General features: G+C 38.1%; 2 protein-coding genes and 5 non-coding genes across 7 annotated transcripts; 1 reads left to right on the top strand and 6 right to left on the bottom strand.

Moving 5' to 3' along the window:
- Positions 1-1,865: 1,865 nt before the first annotated feature.
- On the bottom strand, positions 1,866-5,255 carry LOC130740070 (protein CURVATURE THYLAKOID 1D, chloroplastic). The gene is made up of 5 exons (XM_057592566.1): positions 5,093-5,255; positions 4,538-4,761; positions 2,474-2,578; positions 2,312-2,383; positions 1,866-2,233 (listed from the first exon to the last, which is right to left on the bottom strand). Exons 1-5 carry the CDS (start codon positions 5,217-5,219, stop codon positions 2,162-2,164), a joined length of 600 nt encoding a protein of 199 aa, XP_057448549.1. The 5' UTR covers positions 5,220-5,255; the 3' UTR covers positions 1,866-2,161.
- On the bottom strand, positions 2,917-3,009 carry LOC130741676 (small nucleolar RNA snoR128). Its single transcript, XR_009020562.1, has one exon. It is a non-coding gene; the product is annotated as a small nucleolar RNA snoR128 (small nucleolar RNA).
- On the bottom strand, positions 3,307-3,399 carry LOC130741675 (small nucleolar RNA snoR128). The gene has a single exon (XR_009020561.1). It is a non-coding gene; the product is annotated as a small nucleolar RNA snoR128 (small nucleolar RNA).
- On the bottom strand, positions 3,672-3,764 carry LOC130741674 (small nucleolar RNA snoR128). The gene has a single exon (XR_009020560.1). It is a non-coding gene; the product is annotated as a small nucleolar RNA snoR128 (small nucleolar RNA).
- On the bottom strand, positions 3,930-4,022 carry LOC130741673 (small nucleolar RNA snoR128). The gene has a single exon (XR_009020559.1). It is a non-coding gene; the product is annotated as a small nucleolar RNA snoR128 (small nucleolar RNA).
- On the bottom strand, positions 4,294-4,386 carry LOC130741671 (small nucleolar RNA snoR128). The gene has a single exon (XR_009020557.1). It is a non-coding gene; the product is annotated as a small nucleolar RNA snoR128 (small nucleolar RNA).
- A 3,179-nt stretch (positions 5,256-8,434) lies between the features above and the next one.
- LOC130740069 (cyclin-D4-1-like) lies at positions 8,435-10,910 on the top strand. Its single transcript, XM_057592565.1, is given in 7 exon segments — positions 8,435-9,032; positions 9,427-9,513; positions 9,612-9,710; positions 9,810-10,011; positions 10,100-10,221; positions 10,382-10,576; positions 10,578-10,910. Coding segments are annotated over 7 exon segments (1,077 nt in total). The 5' UTR covers positions 8,435-8,711; the 3' UTR covers positions 10,629-10,910.
- The last annotated feature ends 14,997 nt before the right edge of the window (positions 10,911-25,907 follow it).

Below are 25,907 nucleotides of genomic sequence, written 5' to 3'. Positions count from 1 at the left end.
CCCAAATGACATAGTTAGCATTAATGAGCATTTCTTGTAACTTTCTTGTGTAACAGCAATGTAAGTCTATTTATTCTCCAAACACATAATCAACCAGAATAAAATCAAATTGGCCACAAAAAAACACTATAATTGGAGCCAGGACTAGGAGCAGACACTTCCAAATTGGCTCGCAATTACATAAAATTGAAGCCATAGAGCATAATCGTAATCAACCAGGATATCCTATAATATCCATCAACTGGTGGGACCATAAATAATTTGGTCCCTTTAAGTTGGGTTGTCGAATCTTTTTCACTGGCTGCTAAAAATCTCACTCAATACCAGAAGATCAGGGAGAAGTGTGTGTCTGTGCAGCAGGTTATTCCACTTTGACCACTATAGGCCACTCAAATCGTAACTGGTTTGAAATAACACTTGCATATATAGTGACAGTGAAAAAAGAAGTAACACTTGTATGGGCACAAAGAAGCAGCACCTCATATAATCTCAGCATACGCAGAACTGAGTGATGTTCTCTTATGACATAGACATAGTTGATCTTTTTATCATTAGGTATAGGAGAACTAAATAAAATCAAATGCGTTTCCATCACCGGGTGCAAAATCTTTTATGATGGAAATGGAAAGAGCTCCTAGCCACACAAAACATGTAATTTACATTTTATAAATATATAAAGACAAAACATGTATATAATAAATCATTTTAATTTTTTATAAAAAAATACAAATTATAGATTTTATCATTTATTATTACTCTAATTAAAATAATATTTTTACTAAACTTGAAATTAAATTACATTCTAATTTTTTTAATTTTATGTTATCTTTTTTCACGTATCATATTTTTCATTTCTCTTCTATTTCTCATTCTAGGTGAGAAGGTAAATAAGATGCGAAAAAGACATTAGTTTTTAACTTATGTAGTGGCTAGGAAATTGATAAAATGTACCAAACAAAATTTCATTTTCATTTCCAATTGGTTAATACAAAGATACTTTGATTTCTAACATTGAATGATAACTTATTTTCACCAAATTGTAAATGGCCATGTAACATCCGGCTGTTTTGTTTGGTCATTCATTCGGCCTAAATAGCAATACTCAACTATTTAGGTCAACTAGGGAGGCGTTCTTCAGTATTGGAATGGAAAGTCACCTGTGTAGAACTTTAGCATGAAGTTGCCAAAGCAAAACATGATATCTGGGATACTGGGTGCTAGAATTAATTCTAAGTATAAATAAGTTGATCCAAACATGTCATAAAAGAGGCACTTCAAGGAGTAGTTTGGGCTTTTAGCCCAGTATATTGTAGCAAAAAAAGAGGCACCACTTGAACATTGCAGGTTGGCAAAGATTGTGACGAGTGAAAATGCTAGAATCATAAACAGTTAATTACACAGAATAAATAGAACTAAGACCCAAATATATGAGATAAAATTGAAATTAATTTCTATGCACACAGTGTAAAAAGTTTTACACAATCATTCAATTACATCCCTTCATTTCCTATTAGCTAGCAAAACGAAGAGATGTAATTGCATGATTGTGTAAAACTTATTTACACTGTCAGTGCAAAGAAATTAATCTCATTTTAAATTCATATCAAATCGATATTACCATAGTTTGTCAAAATGACCCATGAGGGTAACTTTACCCCACCCCCATGGACTAATAGAATTATTTAGGCTGCCAATTATTTATATATAAATAATTAATTTAAATTTAAATTTCTAGCTCACTTTTTTTTAACTTAAATATTATTAAACTACCTAGGAGTTGGGAGATTAAACCCAAACTTTACCTTCATTTAGACAACCATTCACAATAATGCCAATCAAAATCTCAAAATTAGATGTACACTAACTTACTATGCAAAGCCATTATTTAAACTCAAACCTGTGCAACCAGTGAAAAGTGCAATGGATAGCCACAATGCACAAACAGATTAAGCACTAGCAACACTTTGAATAATGGAATACAGATGCTGACACTATACTACTTATCAACCAAAACAAAATCTACAGTACTTGCCTGTGTAGCAAAGAGGCGGTATGAGGGATGGAGAAGAAAATCAACAAATTCACTTAACTAGAAGGGACGTAACTGTACAATCATACTGTAAGCACAGCCGAAAAATAAAAACCCATACTTTCAGTACAATTATTTATCTTCTGAACCAATTACTTGTTCCTTGAGCTCCTCTATTTTAGCACCTAGCTCATCTCTGTTTTTCTGCAGGTTAACAAATATAATTAATCTAGGTCACTATTATCCACTTAGCAGCCAAAAGAACTGAAATTAAGCAAATACCTTGAAAAGCAGATAACGGGTAGTGAACCAAACTGTATATGAAAGCCCTACAACTTCCAACAACTTGGGGAACTGCCATAAGAAGCAACCAAAAAACGATTAGCGTTTATAAGGGCTGGTTTTCTGTTTGAAATATTTACACTATTGAAGTTAGATACACACCAGAGGGATAGAATCAATTGCACCAATAACGGCTGATAACAACCACAGGGCCACTACAGCACCGCTACCATACAAGACAATAGAACCAGTATCGTTTAAGTCCAGCTGTATAGAGGGGAGAAAGGTGTGTTAGACTGAATCAGAAATCAGAAATGCAATACAAACAAATATAGGAAGCAGAAAATACAATCAATATTCTTCCCGCCAGTAGAAAGAAAGGCAGTCAGTTTTCATAAAATCAAATAAGAAAACAAATTAATGAGTTTATTACATCCAGTAAAAAAATCATGACATCCAGGCTATAATGGGTCTGATGAGAGATTGATGAGTAACAAAAAAGCGTAAAGGGTGATTGGGCATAATTTAAGTAAATCCCTCATAATCCATAACTATGAATGCTTACGTGAAGCAGAGGAAAAGAAAAAAAATGAAACCATGAAGAGTTGCTCAGTTAACCGCTCAGTTCGACATGACTGCCGAAGTATCATCAAACATTTTTTAAATGCCATCAATAAACTGAGGTATCATCATAGCAAAGTTTAAATTAGTCATGAAAAATTTTGTATACAAGAATCAGCACTAAAACTTCATTTCTCAAGGATTATTAATTACGACACTAAATAACAATGTAGTGCAGCATAAAAAATGATTAAAACTTTAACTAGGTATCATGAGAATTCTGAAAAAAATTGGTCTAAACTGATACAACACAGGAACAACCACACAATTACGTTTTCTGGGTGCAGGAAATGCTGCTTAAGTAAATTCCACATAAATCATAACTGAATGTTTACAAGAAGCAAAGAAAAAGAAAAAAATGAAACCATGCAGAGTTGCTCAGTTAACCGCTCAGTTCGACAAGACTGCCGAAGTATCATCAAACATTTTTTAAATGCCATCAATAAACTGAGGTATCATCATAGCAAAGTTTAAATTAGTCATGAAAAAATTTGCAAACAAGAATCAGTACTAAAACTTCATTTCTCAAGGATTATTAATTACGACACTAAATAACAACGTAGTCAGCACAAAAAATGATTAAAACTTTAACTAGGTATCATGAGAATTCTGAAGAAAATTGGTCTAAACTGATACAACATGGGTGCAGGAAATGCTGCTTAAGTAAAATCCTCATAAATCCTAGCTATGAATGATTACAAGAAGCAAAGAAAAAGAAAAAAAATGAAACCATGCAGAGTTGCTCAGTTAACCGCTCAGTTCGACAAGGCTGCCGAAGTATCATCAAACATTTTTTAAATGCCATCAATAAACTGAGGTATCATCATAGCAAAGTTTTAAATAGTCATGAAATTTGTTGTATACAAGAACAATCACCTACACTTTCTTTCTCAAGAACTATTAATTATGACACCGAACAACATTGTAGTGCAGCATAAAAAATGATTAAAACCTTATGAGGCAGAGGAAAGGAAAAAAAAATTAAAACCATGCAGAGTTGCTCAGTTAACCGCTCAGTTCGACATGACTGCCGAAGTATCATCAAGCATTTTTTAAATGCCATCAATAAACTGAGGTATCATCATAGCAAAGCTTTAATTAGTCGTTCATATACTGTATACAAGAACCAACATTAACACTTCTTTAACACCAAACAGCAGTGTAGTGCAGCATAAGAATTGATTAAAACTGTAACTGGGGTATCATGGTCAAAACTAATAGAACACAGGCACAACAACCACACAATTATGTTTTCTTTGGGTACATGAAATGCTGCTCAAGTAAAATCCTCATAAGCCATAACTATGAATAATTACATGGAGCAAAGGAAATGAAAAAACAAATTATGAAACCATGTATTGTTGCTCAGTTAACCGCTCAGTTCGACAAGACTGCCGAAGTATCATCAAGCATTCTCTAAATACCATCAATAAACTGAGGTGTCATCATAGCAACGCAATATGGAAAAGCAAACTAGTCTAAATCAAAGAGTAAAGTTAAAAAAGCATAAACACTCATCCCTCAATCACCAAACTCACAGTAACTACACAACACTATCATGTAAAGACACTTGACAAATTGCAGGGTCGAGGTTGTTTAAGTTACCTTCATATTGAGATCATCCAACAGAGCAAACGCTTGTTCATCCACGGGCACCTCTTCCTTTGGATCTTGACTCACCACAGTTTCACTGAATCCATTCTCACCAGCTCCTTTGACATCATCCAAGATTACAACACCGTCACGCTTCTCACCATAAAAACTACTTGACCCGGATGTTTCATCGGATGAGGTTGCCCTCGTCAACAGATTTCTCACAAAAATTGATCCTGACATTACATAAAAAACCAAAAAAAAATTAAAACTTTATACTTTCACCATTAAACTACAATGACCCATTTGATTCAATAGCTCAGTTAACAAGAGTAAAGCACATTACAGACTCAATTCATTCAACACAACAGAAAATGTAAATAAAAAACAAAACTTTGTATTAAAAAAACAATATTCAGCTGAAATGTCAAATAATTGGAGCTACCCATGAATGAAACAAGCAAAAGAATAAGATTTGAAGCAATGTAAGACAGAAAATGATTATGGAAAATGAGTTTTGTTAAGGATTGAAATTGAATACGAATTGGAGAGGATTAGAGAACATACGAGATAAAAGTGCAGCTGAGGGGGTGATTAGGGTTTGTTGTCTAGGAGGAAGAAAGGGTTTAGGGAGGAAAGTGGAGGCAGTGGGAAGCTTCGAGAGAGGAATGGGATGAAGTGTTGTGAGCCCCATGGTGATTTCACGAGAGTGAGGTGAGAGACTGAGGAGTTTAGCTTTCAAGCCTTTATATATACACGGTGGCCGCTAGGGTTTACAAGTTTATTTTTTTGTTTGCTTGTTTTTTTTAATGCTTTGGGTTAATTAAGTATATTTAATCTCAGTATAACTTTTTTTTTTTAGTAAACTAGTATTCAAATTATCCATTGGCCAAAAAATATAAAGTATACAAATTATCTCTCTTCATGATTCGAACCTTATCCTTTCACCTACAATTATCCTTAGCTCAACCATGTGTGCTACTCATCTCATCTCTGTAATCTCAGTATAATCGGCGAAGTTTGAAAATGTCCCTCGCCAAAATAAAGTTGGGTTTTAGCCCCTAATATTTGGAAAATCACGTTATTTTGATCCCACATGAGAGGCAGTGAGTGGTATGGTGACCTTGTCAAGTGTCCAATCAGTAGCATCTGACATAATGACTCACATGTCAATTTGAGGGGGCCAAAATTAGGTATGTAATTATTTATCTAAAACTTATTTTTATTTTTTGAAGTAATTATTTATCCATAATTTCTAATATATAATTTTTAACATCTTCATCTTCTTCTCGATAATTCTTTAATGAATTCAGATAACAGGCAACATTGCCTTAATCTTTGTCTTCTTTGTTCTTCTTCGTCGTTCTTCTTCATCCCACCTTAACCCCCTGCCAAAAATCAAACCATTTAACCCAAGATCACAAAATCAATTTTTTTTTCTTCTCTACCTGCACCATTCATCAAACCTATTGCCCAAACCCAAGAAAAACTATAATCCTCCCATCATTTTCTCTCCCACCATCACCCCACCCCCACGTACAAAGTCTACAACCACTACTCTGAGCCTTTCCTCTCTTTTTTTTTTTCCTCTATCTGTTTCTTCCTCCTTTCTCTCTTTAATTGATATCTTTTTGAAAGATTATGTCAATAATTTTTTTATCTTCTCTCTCTAGTGAACTAAGATCTCAAGCTCATGAGTAATTGAGCTCGGGATCTAAGTAGCATATGAGAGTGTATTGGTCTTTCCTTGCAGGCTCTTATTCTGCCTCTTTGAGTGTTAGGCTTGTGCTCAAGTCTCACAAAGTAACGATCACCGCCACCATTGATCATCAAATGATGATTATTCGTTATTGGAACTTTAAGGCCTTTGGTTTATGTGTCGTTGAGCTATAATATCTAACGCTATAATTGGTCGAGTCAAAACGATTCATTTTGTACTGGCCTCAAATCCAAAGGGATAGGGCCTTTGAGGTGATGGGCTTGTCTTTGGCCCAATACAAGGTCTCTAAGATGGGCCTTGTGACGACTAAGTCTTCTCATGGTCAGAATGAACCGAAACAATCCGTTTTATAAAAAAAAATCAAGAATCAAAACGAAGGAATAAAAGAAATAGGAGATTTGAAAAAAAAAATCTCTGTTTTGTTAAAAAAAAAACTAATCTATGTTAACCCACCGTAAACCCACCCCCTGTTTATTTTAAAGGGGAAAAAAAAAAACTACCCCGCTAGTTCATTTTTTGGCTCGTTTTAAAAAAGTTAAGAGATTATTTTTTTATGTAAATTCAACCAAATGTCTTTTTAACTACAATTTTTTATAAACTAAATAGCTCCTTGTATTATTTTTGATTGGATAATTTTTTGGTTAAATATGTTTTCAGACCCTATAAAATAAAATAAGGATGAATTAAATTTGGTACCTTTAATAAAAAAAAACATAGCTTTAGTCCCCAACATTAAAGAATATCTAAAGTTAGTTTTTAAGGTGCGTTTTGTGATAGTTTAAGAGCTCGTTTGATACGTCGTATTATACATGATTGTATAGTTTATACAATACATTACGAACTTATCAATTGCTTTGTTAACATTGTATTGTGTAAGCTTAACCATTAAATCACTCTTATACATTAAAATGATGAATTATTTAATCCACTATATGGGTGATGGATAAATACATGATAAGAGTGCGATGTATAAGCTACATAGAAATATTTTGTCCATCGCCACCACCCTCCACCTCCACCACCCTCTACCAGCACCATCTGACACCTCTACCACCACCATCACCACCCTCTAGCAACACCATTCGTCGCCACCACCACCACCAACCTCCACCAACACCATTTGTCGCCACCACCCTCCATTGTCGTCGTCGCCACCATTGCCCACCGTCATTGCCACCACCACCGCAGCCACCTCCCTTAACCGCTGTCACCATTTAGTACCACCACTGTCACCTCTACAGTCACATCGACAACTTTCACCGTCCATCACCACTGTCATCGTCGTGACTGACCACCATCATGACCACCACCAACATTTTCGCCACAACCACCTCCCTCCACTGTCGTCACCACTCAATACCACCATTGCTACCTATACGCCACCACCACAACCACCACTGTCCATTCACCACTGCTACTGCCGCCACCGCCACCACTACCGTTGCCGCCACCATCATCTACATTTTTATACTATCTATCATTATTCAACATTTCACAAAACATAAAATTATATTCATTTGAATGAAATGATTTTGCCGAATCGGAAAAATTGGGTGCTATCATATAGCTTTGGATCGGCTAAGTTCACGAGTTGGAGATAAGCTGACTCGAACCGCTGAAACCACTGCCTCTCATGCCCCGATTGATTCTACCATAGAGGTCAACGATAGACAATAACCCTTTGAACACAGCTTACAACTTTCATCGACCAAACACAATATAATATTAAATTTTTATTAGACCTAATATTATCAGACCTAGTATTATCATGTCTTATACTATCATACGTTATACTATACAACATACCAAACAGACCTTAATTTCGCCTAAAAAGAACAACAAGGACTAAATCACATATTTCATTAATCTTGGACTAAAACCTATGAATTTTTCTCAGGGACCAAATCTAATTCACTCTTATTTCGTACTTTAAACCTATTTAAACCACATTTTGTTTGAATGGATGCGACTTATCATAATTCCACAGAAATTATTCATCATTAAAACTTTGCCAGAATCAAAAGGTTTGACTCAATAATTGACTCTTAAAAAAAACACTAAATAACAAAATATTTTGCAGAAAAAGAATTCTCATAATCTGATTTCATCACATTTCTTTATTTGGATTTCCCATTTTGACAAAATTAAACCAGTCTCTGTTTTTGATATTTTGCCATAAAATCATTTCCCTGTATTTCCTTTCTTTTTTTGGTTTTGGTGAATGTATCCATGGATGATACCATTACCCATCTTTCTCGCCTCCCATCTATCTCTCTTGTTTTTTACCCTAAAACCATCATCCTCTTCCTACATAAAGCTCATACCTTTCACCACTCTTTCACTCCATTCTCCACTCCACTCTTCCATTCTCAAACATTGTCATCTGGGTTTTTCATCTCACCACAAAAGTTTTCTTCTTTCAACCCCCTCTTTTTGATGATTTAGCACCATTTCTGAGCTCTTTCAATGGCAGAGAGGTTCACCAGTCCCACCTCCAACCTTCTCTGTTCCGAAGACAGGAGTACCTGCTTTCATGATGATGTTGATGATGATGGTTTGGTAGGACAGCAGGACCACACAAACGTTAGCTCTGATCATCACTGTCTGAGTCAGAACAACCATGGATCGGAGCCATTTGCGTGGTTTATGGTGCAGAGTGATGAAACTGTGAGGGTCATGGTGGAGAAGGAGAGGGAGCATTTGCCCAGGGATGATTATCTCAAGAGGCTGCGTAGTGGAGAATTGGACTTGAGTGTTAGAAGAGAGGCTCTTGATTGGATTTGGAAGGTTTGTTTATTGGTTTTCTCAAATGGGGTTTTGTTTGATTCATTAGACATAGTTCATTTTTGCCACCAAGTTCGCATTTTCATTCAATTCACATGAAAATCAAATCCAGTTTTAAGATTTTTTTTTGTTGCTGATAATGTGGATTAGTACTCAGGTGGTTTTGGTGCTTTTAATGGGGATTTAGTCTTCAAAAGAGTTATTTTTTACGTTGTTATGGAGTTGTTTGTTCTTTTATGATTTTCAATGCAATGCTTGGCTTCATCATTGGGTATCAATTGGGTTTTGCAATGTGTTTTCTTGGTTTGGATTTGCTAGGTAGTATTGCCAAATCTTTGTGGTAACTTGTTGATGTTTTGAATTGATTTCGTTTGTCCTTTTATGATGTGGTCTACAGGCTCATGCGTATTATGGTTTTGGACCCTTGAGCTTTTGTCTATCTGTGAACTACTTGGATCGCTTTCTATCAGTTTTCGAATTGCCGGTAAGATAAAACATTTGAATGTTTAGTTGGATTATGTCTCTGATCTCTTTTTGATAGTGTATTTGGTGTTAATGGCCTCTTCTCTTTGGTATGTTTAGAGAGGCGTAAAATGGACTGTGCAATTGGTAGCTGTAGCTTGCTTGTCAATTGCAGCTAAAATGGAGGAAGTTAAAGTGCCTCAATCTGTAGATTTACAGGTATATCATAATCATACAATCTTCTAAGATGGTTAAGTATGATTTTATCATGTATGCTATATAGCCTTTAATTTTCTCATTGATATTCATAATGGATAGGTTGGAGAACCAAAGTTTGTGTTTGAAGCTAAAACCATTCAAAAAATGGAACTTCTGGTATTAAGCACATTGAGATGGAAAATGCAAGCTTTAACTCCTTGTTCTTTCATTGAATACTTCCTTGGTAAGATCAATCACGAGAAGCATCCGGTAGGATCGTCCATTTCAAGATCATTGCAGCTCATCCTTATCATAATCAGAGGTATCCTCATTGCCCTGTTTGAACATTTGATCCTCCTGTGGTACTCTATTGTTTTTTAGGTATAATGAGTTGGAAAAATCAATTGCAGGTATTGACTTCTTGGAATTCAAGCCTTCTGAAATTGCTGCAGCAGTGGCAATTTCTGTTTTAAGGGAATTGCAAGATCAAGAGATTGATAAGGCCATAACTGATTTCTACATTGTAGAGAAGGTGAGTGAGATGGTGGTTCCCACAGAACCAGTGAGTGAGGAGTGATGACAAATTTGCTTATGCTTGTCCTTGTTTTGTTGATTATAATCATTGTTTGATAATTGATATCATCTTTGTGTTTGTTCTGACTTTTCAGTTATGGTATTTTAACATTTTGCAGGAGAGAGTTCTCAAGTGTCTTGAACTGATCAAAGACTTGTCCTTGATCAAAGTTGCTGCTAGTTTGGGCACTAAATCTTCTGCACCATTTATGCCTCAAAGCCCTATTGGGGTTTTAGATGCTGGATGCTTGAGCTCTAAGAGTGATGAGTTAACAGTTGGATCATGTCCAAATTCTTTGCATAATAGTCCAAATAACTAAGAGGAACAAATCAAATGGACTTTCTAATGTTACTTTAGAGTCATGAAATTTGAAATTTTTTAGTTTGTTATGGAAACATTCTCAATGATAAGAGTGTGTTTTGGATGAATAAGAAACATGGACAGTTGTTAGTTGTCTATAATGAGATCACAGAAATACTAAGGAGATGCGGTTGGGAGACAAAATTTTGATGAAACAATGTTGTTGAGGCATAGCATGATTGTCAAGTGACAAGGATGAATCATGAATGTAATATTTGGGAAGTTATAATACTTAAGGCAAATTTTGATATAAGAATAAAAATGTACGGTATCAGGTTCGAGTATTATATATGGGAAAATTTTTGTTTGTAAAGTTTTGCACCCGACTTAAATATGATTGTTTTATGCGGAGAATATGTTACATCTCATAATGTGGTTTAATTGGTGTGAATGATGTGTATAATTAAGAATTTTATCAACGTGACCAAATATTAATAGTCATTGTCCGTATTTGCGACCAAGATCTACACTGGAAACGCAAAATTGTCTTTGGTTTTAGGGTCTACCTAATATGCACCACTTTTTAGTGGTGTAACCTTGCACCACTATGTTAATTGTCTATTTTACCCCTGTTCAAAAATTAATCCCATCAAAATCCACTTGGTAATACCAATATTTTTTTCTTTTTATAAAATAATATTTTTTAACAGGGATAAAATGGACAATTGGTATAGTGGTGCAAGGTTGCACCACTAAAAAGGGGTGCATATTAGGTGGCACCTTGGTTTTATTGGGATTGGAAAACTCTATGATGGAAAGGCCCACACTAGCTTTCGTTTTTGGTCTTTGACCAGTCAACGTTTTAAGTATTGGCTTCAACAAAAATAAACAACAAAAATTCACACCTGCCAATTAGAGCATTACTCTCGGAACAAAAATAATATATAATGGCACTTCACTACATTCTATAAAATTATATTCATTCTTATCAATGAAATTTGACGAATCTTTGACAAAAAAGATTTCAAGAAAAAAGACAAAAAATTAAATAAAATTTTAGACATTTTTATATTTTACTACTTACTTTTTAAACCTTTTTAAATACAATTTTCCTTGCATCTTATTTTATAAATGATAAATAAAGCATGGAAAGTAAATTATATATTCAAATTCTGACATGTTCTGTCTTTTCTTTTATCTTCTTTCTTTCTCCTTTTCTAAGACTTTTCATGGGAACTAATAGCAATTTTTTAACTACGATTTCTTAAACAAAAACTAAAACCCTAAAATTGTATAGTTATGAAAAATCACCTAAAAATGTATTAAATCCGGAATTTATTAATGAGGTTTCAGTTTTTGTCGCTAAACAAATGGAAATATAATTGGCCTTAATATTATGCACTTTTTATTCATTATAATTGACATTTAATAACTATATATTGGTAGTGTAAAAATGTTAAATCCCATATTTTATTGAATTTTTTTAAATATTCTATAAATTCATTATTATTCAAGTGGTAAGAGTTAGGGGATATGAAGGTTGGGTGAGGGAGGTCAAGAGATCAATCATTAGAGAGTGCAATTTATTTTTTCGATGTATAAAAAAATCTTATATCACCAAGCGCGTAGATCAACTGACACGAGGTTGTTATAGTTTAAGCAGGCGTCTCAGGTTCGAGTCTTGTGAATAGAAAGAACTCGTACATCCAATGCCTCAAAGGTTTAGGATAAAAGATGTGATATCTGTTCGACTTGTGATTTGTTCTCATTAGCCTAATGTGGAGTTTTCCCTTCACTCGCAGCTCCTTCCTTCAACCATCAACCTTGTTGGACCACCACCTCTTCACCCTCGAGCCTCCTTTCAACCCCTAGGCCTCCTTTGAACTGCAACCCTACCACGATTTTGTTCCTCATACCATCATTCTGTTGCGCTTGAGCTACAACTTCCATGTCGTCGTTCCAACGGTCTTGTCCTCACGCTATTTCTCTCCAATGCAGGGACGACAGTCTTGCCCAAGAAAGCAAGCACGACGAGAATGATGGTCTGGAAGGTTCAATTTATAGTATGGTTGGGTTCTTTCGTGATGCATGGTGAGGCTTGGAAAGTTTAATTCTTGCTAGATTTCAGATGGTGGGGGTGGTGATAACGGGAAACTCTTGCGAAGGTAGGTGGCAGTGGCAAAGGATGAAGAGGGATTAGTGGAGGTGGTTGGGGCAAAAGGTAAGAAGAAGCTTGAGGGTGAAGAGGGTGGTGGTCTGGTAGAGAGGAGGTGGAAGAATTTGGGGGTGGGTCCTAATATAATTTATTTTAAAAAAAAAGCCTTTTTGAAGGAACTAATTATTCCAAAAGTTAATTAAGTTGTTGGAAAAGGGATAAATGAATGATTATATTTCTAATACGTTCTCTCAAGCTACAACTTATTTAGACTTGAAGCGTGAACAATGTGCAAGTCCACTTATCATATGCTGAAATTTAAACTTTTTTTTATTAGAAGAATTAAAGATAACATTAATAATCGAACTCTATATCACTTTCATAGATATTCTAATAACATGCATAAACTAATTATTCCAAAACTTTAAGCTATTAAGTTAATTAATGACACATCGATCAACAATTATATTCTGAGATGGATGAACCTATGATAGAGGGGTTCATACATGTGTTGTGCAACCTTGAACAAAATGTGCATAAGGTAAACCCCTAAGACATAGAAGTCGTAGTATTAACTTCACGTCACGTGTCAACTTGATAGTTTAACTAATGTTTTTAACCTGACGTAGCTAGAATATCTCTAGAAACTTAATATACAAATCAGTATTATAAATCTCTCTCTCTCTCTGTGTGAAACAATTGATAAATAACATTATAACATTGGCAAAAAGTTTTAACGAGAATATGTTGTGTTCCATTTGTTGTATTTGTCAGTTCTCTGGTCTCATCTGTGTATCACTCACTCCATGCATGTGTATTTCTGTGCTGCAGAGTTAGGTTGTGGGGGCCTGAACTATATGGTCAATGCGACTGCCACACTGACCAAGGTTGGTGCAAGTTTTACGACTTTGAGGGCTCGTTTGGCACGCCGTATTAGACATGATAGTATAAGCTTATACAATACATTATGAGTTTATCCATTGTTTGGTGATGACATTGTATTGTATAAGCTTATCCATCAAAGTCCCCTTATACGTTAAAATGACGTATTATTTAATCCATCATGTGAGTGATGGATAAGGCATGATAAGGTTGTGATGTATAAGTCACCATCACCACCACCCTCTATTGCTGCCAACTTACACCATCATTGGCACCACCACCGCCACCACCCGATCACCGTCGCCGCCACCACCACCACCACCGCCGCCACCCGATCACCGTCACCGCCACCACCACCACCACCATTGCCTCCACCCTCCACCGTCGCCGTCACCCGATCACCGTCGCCGCCACCACCACCACCACCATTGCCTCCACCCGATCACCGTCGTCGCCACCACCACCACCACCGCCACCACCCGATCACCGTCGCCGCCACCACCACCACCACCATTGCCTCCACCCTCCACCATCGCCGCCACCTTACTAAGCCGCCACCGCCTTACCACCACCACCACACTCTATCGTCGCCAACACCACAACCACCATCGCTGCCACCACCGCCACCACCCGATCACCACCACCGCCACCACCGGTGTTGCCGCCACCGCCACCACAACCGCCGCCGCCCTACCGCCGCCACCGACACCACAACCACCACCCTATCGCCACCACCACCATAATCGTCGTCACCACTCTATTGCCACCACCGACACCACAACCACCACCCTATCGCCACCACCACCACCATTGCCTCCACCACCGCCTTACCACCACCACCACCACCACCCTATCATCGCCACCACCATCACTGCCACCACCACCTCCAACCTATCTCCACTGTCACCACCACCGCCACCAACACCAACCTACCACCATTGCCACCACCACCACCAACCTACCACTACTTCCATCACCACCGCCACCACCGTTATAATCATCTCCATATTTGATTTTTATTATATACCATTATTCAATACTTCATTAAACATAAAATTGCATCAATTTAAACGATATGGTAAATTATACAGAGTATGTCCAAACGCTGGATAGTATAAAAAAGTTATCAGGGCTTATACTATCAGGCCTAATACTATCAGGTCTTATACTATCAGGCCTTATACTATACGTCGCACCAAACAGACCCTGAATCAATGCAGCAGTGACCAGTTTTTAATTAATTAAGTTTCTCTCTCACGTATAAACATGCTCAAGCACGGATCAACCTCAACACCTTTACATTCTTCAGTGACTACCAACTTCCAATCACTAGTGGTTTTATATAGAACTAATAGAAGATAAGTTTTTTTAAGATGCAAAACTAACCATGGTGTTACTGGTAGCTGGTGTCACTTACTAATGAAAAATTGCTTTCACTCAGAAGAAGCAGGGTATTTAATCAACAATGCGCAGCCCAAGACAGGCATTTAAAAAAAAAATCCTTCTTTTTCACTTTGAGAATAGTATAAGACGTGAAAGAAAGTAGATATGGGTAAAAGCCCAAAAGGGTAGCTTAGATATGCATATTTGAAAAGAAAATTATTCATTGAAATTCTCACAATGCAGAGACACCTTACAAATACCTTAAGTAAGAAATCTAGAGGAAAAAATAATAAGTGTGAAAAAAAAAAGATAAAGAAAAAAAAAAATATGAATTATCTGTAGTATTTGAATGTCTAAGAATCAACAAATAAAATGAGTAAGGCTCTAGCTAGTAGCACATTTATTTGAATGCTTTGTTTTAAATATGTTCCAGGATGGTGGATGGCATGCCTGGTTATGGCATGCAGGAATCTACCATTATAAATGGTTAGTTATAGAATTTTACAGCTTTGACTCTTCAAAAGGCATAAAGGAAAGGAACAATTTCGGTTTGAGAGAGGAAAAAAAAGATAAGATAATAAGATAGTATGTCACTATTCACTGGAGCTGACCTGGGTGGATTCCCTTTAATTTTCCCTTTGCCAGAAAGTGCTTTTCCTGATTTTCTTTGCCCAAACTAATGTCCTTAATACGAAGCAGTAACAGAGAGGGTATATTCCTGCACTTTTATCTTTGACTGAAAGCCTGGATTGACTAATGTACCATAGTAAAAGGTGAAGAAATGTTGGGGAGAGTCACGGCGAGGGCCCATGAGGCAAAGTCGAGGGGAAACACCAAGGAGATCTTGGACACCACATCTTAACCCAAAACCTTAAGGCATTAGGTTTATGGGTCCATCTCCTTATAAACTCTCCCTCTTACCTTGATTTCTCTGATGTGGGACTTGACTCTAACACTTGATTCCAACAAATCTCCCCCTCAAGTGTGAGTCCCTCAACCACATCACTCATGGTCCTCCCGTCTGCGGAAGCTATCCACCTTGTACCGTCGTTCGCTGCTCAACGGAACTCGCTGCCTAGCCACACTGCTAGGAAGACTTTCGACACAAGGAGCCGTTACCATGGTCCCACGAACCATCGGCTCTGATACCACTTGTTGGGGAGAGTCACGGCGAGGGCCCATGGGGCAAGGTCGAGGGGAAACACCAAGGAGATCTTGGACACCACATCTTAACCCAAAACCTTAAGGCATTAGGTTTATGGGTCCATCTCCTTATAAACTCTCCCTCTTACCTTGACTTCTCTGATGTGGGACTTGACTCTAACACTTGATTCCAACAAATCTCCCCCTCAAGTGTGAGTCCCTCAACCACATCACTCATGGAAATTGTTATGTTATGTAGTCTATTTGTAGTCCCACATCGCTTATGTAGTCTATTTGTAAGTCCCACATCGCTTAGAATAAGGAGGAAGTTGACTTACTCCTACTATATATAAGCACCTCATTGTAAGCATTATACACACCAAAAGCTCCTGTGCGATATTTCTTTCTCTCTTCTCTCTTTTCTATTATTGCTCCCAACAACTGGTATCAAGAGCTTTAGGTTCGTGGGATAGATCCTCAATTTAGAGGAAGAAGTGGGAGCAATGGCGCTAGAAGAAGGGAAGGTGAAGATCGAGAGGTTCGATGGCAGAGACTTCGGGTTTTGGAAGATGCAGATGGAGGACTATCTGTACTAAAAGAAGTTGTATCAACCCTTGACAGGGAAGAAGCCAAACGACATGAAGCAGGAAGACTGGGATCTGTTAGATCGACAGGCCCTTGGTGTGATCAGATTGACGCTATCTAAAAATGTTGCCTTCAACATTGTGAATGAGAAGACTACTGCAGATCTGATGAAGGCATTATCAAATATGTACGAGAAGCCATCTGCCGCCAATAAAGTACATCTGATACGACGTCTATTCAATCTCAAAATGGGAGAAGGTAACTCTGTAACTGAACACATTAATAGCTTTAATACAATTATTTCGCAGCTATCGTCAGTGAAGATTACCTTTGACGATGAATTGATGGCCTTGTGACTCTTCTCAACATTGCATAATGTCAGACATGTCCCTGGAATAAAGAGAAATTTGATCTCTATAGGCCAGTTGGATGATGAGGGTTATCACACCACTTTTGGGGGTGGAGCTTGGAAGGTAACGAAAGGCAATCTGGTTGTAGCTCGAGGAAAGAAACGAGGCTCCCTTTATATGGTTGCAGAGGAGGACATGATAGCAGTAACTGAAGCTGTCAATAGCTCATCTATATGGCATCAAAGACTTGGACACATGAGTGAAAAAGGAATGAAGATCATGGCATCAAAGGGTAAGGTGTCAAATTTGAAGCATGTTGATCTTGGTGTTTGTGAGCATTGCATTTTGGGGAAACAGAGAAAGGTTAGCTTCTCAAAAGCAGGCAGGAAATCAAAATCAGAAAAGCTCGAACTGGTGCATACAGATGTGTGAGGTCCAGCCCCAGTGAAATCTCTTGGAGGCTCACGCTATTATGTCACCTTCATAGACGACTCAATAAGAAAGGTATGGGTTTATTTTCTCAAAAGTAAATCTGATGTGTTTTATGTGTTTAAAAGGTGGAAAACAGAAGTTGAAAATCAGACTTGCTTGAAGATTAAGAGTCTGAAATCTGATAATGGCGGGGAGTATGACAGCCAGGAGTTCAAAAAGTTTTGTTCAGAAAATGGGATCAGAATGATCAAGACAATACCAGGTACACCTGAGCAAAATGGTGTAGCGGAAAGAATGAACAGGACCTTGAACGAAAGGGCTAGATGTATGCGAATCCAGTCCGGGTTGCCAAAAATGTTTTGGCCAGATGCCATTAATACAGCAGCTTACCTGATAAATCGGGGACCATCTGTTCCTTTGGATTATCAGTTGCCTGAAGAGGTATGGTCTGGAAAGGAGGTAAGTCTTTCACATTTGAAAGTCTTCGGTTGTGTCTCTTATGTTCTTATAGACTCCGATAGGAGAGACAAATTGGACCCCAAGGCCATAAAATGTTTTTTTATTGGTTATGGGTCTGATATGTATGGCTACAGGTTTTGGGATGAACAAAACAGGAAAATCATTAGAAGCAGAAATGTCACTTTTAATGAAAGTGTGCTTTATAAAGACAGGTCTTCTGCAGAATCTATGAGTTCAAGTAAACAGTTGGAACTTTCTGAAAGAGTGGCATTGGAAGAAATTTCAGAAAGTGATGTAGCCAAAAGAAACCAGATTAATCCCGAGAACGAGGATGATGGGGTAGAAGTTGAGCTAGAACAAGAGCCAACAACAGTAATTGAAACTCCTATAACTCAAGTGAGAAGATCTACAAGAACGCCGAAAGCACCACAAAGGTATTCTCCTTCGTTGAATTATTTGTTGTTAACTGATGCTGGAGAGCCAGAATGTTTTGGTGAAGCCATGCAGGGGAATGACTCTATCAAGTGGGAGCTAGCAATGAAAGACGAGATGACGTCCCTTCAGAAGAATGGAACATGGTCTCTGACCAAGTTACCAGAAGGAAAGAAAGCTCTACAGAACAGATGGGTCTATAGACTGAAGGAAGAATCTGATGGCAGCAGAAGGTACAAGGCAAGACTTGTAGTGAAAGGGTTTCAGCAGAAGCAAGGAATTGACTTCACAGAGATTTTTTCTCCAGTTGTCAAAATGACCACTATAAGAGTTATCCTGAGTATTGTAGCTGCAGAGAATCTTCACTTGGAGCAGTTAGATGTTAAAACTGCATTCCTACATGGTGATTTGGAAGAAGAGATTTATATGACACAACCTGAAGGTTTTGAAGTTCCAGGCACGAAGAATCTTGTATGCAAGCTTCACAAAAGCTTGTACGGTCTGAAACAGGCACCGAGACAGTGGTACAAGAAGTTTAATGAGTTTATGAGCTGAAATTCTTGTTCTCGCACAGGACAGATGTCGAACGCGATGTTGGGACAATCGGTTCGACAATTGCACAACAGTACATAAATTAAATCAACGAAAAAAAACACAGGGAATTGTTAACCCAGTTCGGTGCAACATCACCTACATCTGGAGGATACCAATCCAGGAGTCAATTCACTATCAAATAATAGCTCTCAGGTCACATGAAAGTCCCTCCTATACCTAAGTACTCCCCCTTAGTATAGAGCCTCTTCAATGTCTACCACTATTACAACAAGTGAATCTAGCTTAGCCCTTCTCCTCTAAGCTATGAGAAAACTTTCTCTAACCCCTAAAGACCACTGCCACAGCGATCAAGACATGTTTATCAATAAACAAGTTTGATGAGATTACAACTCAACTAAACATATCAACTTAGTATTTGCAATAGCACAGGAATCACTAAGTTGTTACAATACTCACAACAGGACTCAAATAATAAACCCTAAGATCAGTATATCACACTCAGAATCCCTGTTTTGCTAGGGTTTATAAACTCCTTTATATAGACGTTCACGTGAGGCTTGGATCTTCAATGGGCCGAACGTCATAGAGTCCACAACAGCACTTCTGGAAAGAATCTTCAAGGAATCAACTCTTACCAGAATAAAATAACAGAACCAAGTAAGTTTAAATTCAAACTTTGAGATATACTTGGTTCACACGTTATCAATCTTGTTACTTCAGCCAAGATTAAAACAAACACGCCTTCAGAAGATAAAACGCACAGCATAGGATAAATCTTCTGAATCCCCTTACAGTCAGCAGCCCAACAAATAACTTGATTTCAGCGATTGAACCACCAACATACGTAAACACACCATGTTGTTCCAGATGTTGGAACATATGGTTGCACATCATGTTTTGAGCAAAATGCAGCCAATCAAAAGAACTACAATCTCCCCCTTTGGCAAATTTTGCCTAAAACATGAACTGAAGGCCAAACATGCACAAACAGCAGTACTCAAATAACATTAGCTAAAATGCAGACAAACAGCACAAACAGCAGTACTCAAATAACATTAGCTAAAATGCAGACAATCATAACAAAGGAACAACAATCTCCCCCTTTGTCAAATTTTAGCTAATACAATCCACTACCATAAAAACTCTTCAGAATACTTGCAGCTTGAATCATCAGAGAAGAGTAACCAGAATATATCAAGGTAGCACACTTCAACATAGTTATTTGCAGTAGCTATGCACAAACACAATCTCAGAACCATACTCCATACTCAGTGCAGTATTAAAACCATATCAGAGTTCAGCACAGCAGCACACACTTAACACCCTGTAAGCAGCAAGATGCTGCTCTAAAACAAGCACAACTGACCAGCAAACCTCTTCACAGTAGCAAGCTACCACAGACACAAACACAGCAGCACAAACTACACATACTATTACTCCCCCTTATTAGCACAATTTGACAAAGGTAGTTAGATGAAACCAGGAAACATGTTAAGACTAAATCCACAAATGCTTACCAGAGATGACCATTGTAGGCAGCCAAAGTGCACATAACAGATAGTCATAGAGTTATGACAACCCAACATCAGCAAGAAATTCCATGATATCCTTGCACTTCATAGCTTCTTGACTACACTCTTTCTCACAGCCAATCTTTTCCTGACACACAGATTTCCACGTCTGAACATTTGCTTCAGGATGGAATGACACATTATCCAGAGGAGCAGGGGGAACATTAACAGGAATTCCCTTGCCTCTTATCTGTTTTCTAGCAGTGGGCACAATGTTCTGCATATCTGGTTCAACATTTGTCTCTGAATCATTAACAGAAACTTTCTTCCACTTCAAAGATCTTGTCTGGGTATGCAGATTTTCCTTCTTTCCTTCCTTCTTATTTAGTACAGCAGCAACATCCTTGTTGGTTCTGGGAAAATGACTAGGAGCCTTCACAATCTTTTTCTCTTTAAGCCCTCTAGGTTTCCACTCTTTCCTTGCTTGAACACGTGAATTGGTCCTTGGTTGATCATGTTGATGAGGAAATCCATACAATCTGTAACAGTAGGGCCTTATATGTCCATATCTTCCACAATGATGGCATCTCCAACTCAAGTTCTTTGCCTTCTTGCCTTGTGGGTAAGTATATGGTATTTGTTGATACACATGTTTGACACAATGTTGTGGCATCTGGTTTGACATCTTGAATTCAGTTTTTCTTTCTGCAGGAACAAACTTACGAGTGATCTTTTTGGATTCTTCTGGTGCAGAGTCACTCTCATATCCCAAACCTTTCATATCCTTGGCTGTCTTTCCTGTTTCTAACATCAGATCAAACATATCAGTACCATTATTCAACATACGTACAGATTTTATCATACCTTCAAGTTTAGATTTCAGCACAGATACTTCCTCTTGAAGATTGTTATTGATATCCAGCAGATTATGTTTTTCATTTTCAAGACCTTTGACAGTTCTCTCCAGCTTCTTACCATAGTCACACGCTTCTTGCCATTTCTTGAATAACAACTTGTATGTTTCAGCAAGTTCTTCTTCTGAAATTTCTCCATCACTGGACTCAGTCTCAGAATTGTATTTCACAGTAAGTCCCAAGACTTGATTTCTAGTTTTATCTCCTTCAGAATCTTCATCAGACCAAGTGACCATCATCCCTTTTCCTTGTTTCTTCAAAAACGTTGGACATTCTGATTTGATATGACCATACCCTTCACATTCAAGACACTGGACCCCTCTGCCTTTGCTAGATTTCTCTTCATCCTCTTCAGCGTTGGAAACAAATACTATACTTTTCTTCTTCTTATCAGATTTGTCATTGAGAGACATCTCAAATGTTTGTAAAGACCCAATGAGTTCATCAACCTTGATGTTGCTGATGTCTTGAGCTTCTTCAATGGCAGTAACTTTCATATCAAACTTCTTAGGTAGAGACCTGAGGATTTTTCTTGCCAACTTTTCTTCAGACATTTTTTCTCCTAACGCAAAGGATGTGTTGGCTAGATCACGCAAGCGTATATAGAAGTCAGAGATGGATTCATATTCCTTCATTTTAAGATTTTCAAACTGGGTTGTGAGCAACTGAAGTCTTGACATTCGAACTCTTGATGTGCCTTCATGAGTTGTCTTGAGAATCTCCCAGGCATCCTTAGCCACAGTGCATGTATTGATTAGCCTAAACATATTTCCGTCTACTCCATTGAAAATAACATTCAAGGCTTTGGAGTTTCCAAGAGCTTCTACATCTTCTTCTTTCGTCCACTCTTCTTCGGGCTTTAATTCTTCTGTTAATGTTCCTTCTTTAGATACTACAACTGGATGTTTCCAACCTTTCACAATTGCTTTCCATGTTTTGCTGTCCATAGATTTAAGAAAAGCAACCATACGAGCCTTCCAATAATCATAGTTGGTACCATCCAATAAAGGTGGCCTAAGGAGTGATCCTCCTTCTTTAATGTTGTCCATGAAACCAAAATACATATTCCCTGGAACTCACCCAAACAGAATAGGGTGCCTGCTCTGATGCCAATTGAAATTCTGGTTCTCGCACAGGACAGATGTCGAACGCGATGTTGGGACAATCGGTTCGACAATTGCACAACAGTACATAAATTAAATCAACGAAAAAAAACACAGGGAATTGTTAACCCAGTTCGGTGCAACATCACCTACATCTGGAGGATACCAATCCAGGAGTCAATTCACTATCAAATAATAGCTCTCAGGTCACATGAAAGTCCCTCCTATACCTAAGTACTCCCCCTTAGTATAGAGCCTCTTCAATGTCTACCACTATTACAACAAGTGAATCTAGCTTAGCCCTTCTCCTCTAAGCTATGAGAAAACTTTCTCTAACCCCTAAAGACCACTGCCACAGCGATCAAGACATGTTTATCAATAAACAAGTTTGATGAGATTACAACTCAACTAAACATATCAACTTAGTACTTGCAATAGCACAGGAATCACTAAGTTGTTACAATACTCACAACAGGACTCAAATAATAAACCCTAAGATCAGTATATCACACTCAGAATCCCTGTTTTGCTAGGGTTTATAAACTCCTTTATATAGACGTTCACGTGAGGCTTGGATCTTCAATGGGCCGAACGTCATAGAGTCCACAACAGCACTTCTGGAAAGAATCTTCAAGGAATCAACTCTTACCAGAATAAAATAACAGAACCAAGTAAGTTTAAATTCAAACTTTGAGATATACTTGGTTCACACGTTATCAATCTTGTTACTTCAGCCAAGATTAAAACAAACACGCCTTCAGAAGATAAAACGCACAGCATAGGATAAATCTTCTGAATCCCCTTACAGTCAGCAGCCCAACAAATAACTTGATTTCAGCGATTGAACCACCAACATACGTAAACACACCATGTTGTTCCAGATGTTGGAACATATGGTTGCACATCATGTTTTGAGCAAAATGCAGCCAATCAAAAGAACTACAATCTCACCCTTTGGCAAATTTTGCCTAAAACATGAACTGAAGGCCAAACATGCACAAACAGCAGTACTCAAATAACATTAGCTAAAATGCAGACAAACAGCACAAACAACAGTACTCAAATAACATTAGCTAAAATGCAGACAATCATAACAAAGGAACAACATGAGCAACTCAGGTTTTAATAGATGTGACATGGATCATTGTTGCTATGTTAAGAAATTTGCTGATAGTTATATTATTCTTGCTTTGTATGTTGATGACATGTTGATAGCAGGATCAAATATGACTGAAATTGACAGGTTGAAGCAACATATGTCAAAAAACTTTGAGATGAAGGATCTTGGTCCAGCCAAACAAATCCTTGGTATGAGGATTTCCAGAAATAGATCAGAAGGTGTTCTGAAGTTGTCCCAAGAGAAATATGTTGAAAAATTACTGGACAGATTCAACGTTGGAGATGCCAATACCAGAAGCACCCCTTTGGGAAATCACTTAAAGTTTTCAAAGAAGCATTCCCCACAAACAGGTGAAGAAGAAAGTTACATGTCAACAGTTCCTTATGCATCTGCAGTAGGGAGCTTGATGTATGCTATGGTTTGTACAAGACCTGATATAGCACATGCAGTGGGAGTTGTCAGCAGATTCATGTCAAATCCTGGGAAGGAGCATTGAGAAGGTGTAAAGTGGATACTGAGATATCTGAAGGGTTCTTCAAGAATGTGTCTATGCTTTAGAAGAAATGATCTCACTTTACAGGGGTTTTCTGATGCAGATCTAGGAGGAGACTCGGATGGTGGAAAAAGCACCACAGGTTATATTTTCACCTTAGGAGGAACTGCTGTGAGTTGGAAGTCTAAACTTCAAAATAGAGTTGCTCTCTCAACCACTGAATCAGAATATGTTGCCATTTCAGAAGCAGCCAAGGAGATGATATGGCTGAAGAATTTTCTCAAAGAATTGGGAAAAGAACAAGATGTTCCTCCATTGTTTAGTGACAGTCAAAGTGCTATTTGCCTTGCAAAAAATCCTGTCTTTCACTCCAGATGCAAGCACATACAGATGAAGTATCACTTCATCAGAGAACTTATCAATGATGAAGAATTATCTCTGTTGAAGATCTTAGGGTCAGAGAATCCAGCTGATATGTTGACCAAGACTGTTACAGCTGATAAGCTGAGGCTTTGCATTGCCTCAGCTGGCCTTCGAGGATAATTGAAGACGAAGGCGCTACACTAGGTGGAGAGCAGATTAGCTTATTGCATACAAGAAGTTACTACAATTAGACTCCAAGTGGGAGAATTGTTATGTTATGTAGTCTATTTGTAGTCCCACATCGCTTATGTAGTCTATTTGTAAGTCCCACATCGCTTAGAATAAGAAGGAAGTTGACTTACTCCTACTATATATAAGCACCTCATTGTAAGCATTATACACACCAAAAGAAATATTACTACCTAGTGTAGCCGTGGACGTAGGTACACACATTGTGTTCCGAACCACGTTAAAAACTCCTGTGCGATATTTCTTTCTCTCTTCTCTCTTTTCTATTATTGCTCCCAACAAGAAAGAGATTGGCGAAGGCTTCGGTGGGTGTGTTTCAAACTGAACCACCATGGTTCAGTTGCATTTATATGGTGAAGAGACCAAAATATCCTTCATTCCTCAAAATTTTCCATCTTTTTCCTTCTATCACTAATTCACCACTTCCGTTCAACGCTACACTGCTTCCATGACGGTGGCTGAACTTAGCGGCGGCGATGCCGACAACAGTTTCCGCAACAGTCTCCTTTTCCGCCGCCGTACCGCTAGGAAGAGGTTTCTGGAAAATTATGCCAGATTCATCATGTCCCTGTTTTCTTTGTAGCAATCGTCAGAATCTCATCAATTGGGGAAAAATTGAATCTTGGAGATTCAGATCGAGGGATGAAGAAGAAGCACTGCGATGAAGCGGGAGGGATGAAGAAGGAGGTGAAGACGAACCAGAGCGATTCCACCGTGAGCCTCCCCCTTTCATTCAATGCGTTTTCTAGGATTAAGTTTCTGTTTGGGTCTCTGATTTGAGGTGGTGATTCTGTGCGATTTGAGAAGGCTCACCTGGGAGAGTGTTAGATCAAGAGGGAGATGGAGGTTGAGCTTCTCGGCGGTGGTTCGAACCGTGGCTTCTACGGCGAGGAGCGACGGTGCGTGGTTCTGGCTGGGAGGAGGAGAACGAGCCTCCACGACATTAGAAGTGGAAGCGGAAGTGAGATTGAAAGCTTGAAGGCGAAATCTGTGGCCGAAGTAGCAGCGTCGGAGTGCCGGTGAGGGCGGCGGCGGCAAAGTGCCGGTAACACGGGGACGGGCTGTTGAAGACGATGATGGATTGAAATTAGACAAAAGGATATTTTAGTATATTCAAGTTTTAATACATTTAATCTTAACCATCTAATTTTAAATTATTATATCAAATGGCTGTGGTTAAACTGAACCACCATGGGACATTTTTCAACTGTCCCA

Source organism: Lotus japonicus, chromosome 2, assembly GCF_012489685.1.
Source record: "Lotus japonicus ecotype B-129 chromosome 2, LjGifu_v1.2".
Taxonomy (NCBI): domain Eukaryota; kingdom Viridiplantae; phylum Streptophyta; class Magnoliopsida; order Fabales; family Fabaceae; genus Lotus; species Lotus japonicus.
This window is presented reverse-complemented; position numbering and strand designations above follow the sequence as displayed.

Excerpts from the sequence above, each read along its gene's own strand:
- LOC130740070 (XM_057592566.1), bottom strand. The coding sequence starts at position 5,219 with ATGGGGCTCACAACACTTCATCCCATTCCTCTCTCGAAGCTTCCCACT. Across the intron at positions 2,384-2,473 it reads CAATTGATTCTATCCCTCTG|TTCCCCAAGTTGTTGGAAGT; the intron begins GTGTGTATCTAA and ends TTCTTATGGCAG. Across the intron at positions 2,234-2,311 it reads CCCGTTATCTGCTTTTCAAG|AAAAACAGAGATGAGCTAGG; the intron begins GTATTTGCTTAA and ends GTTAACCTGCAG.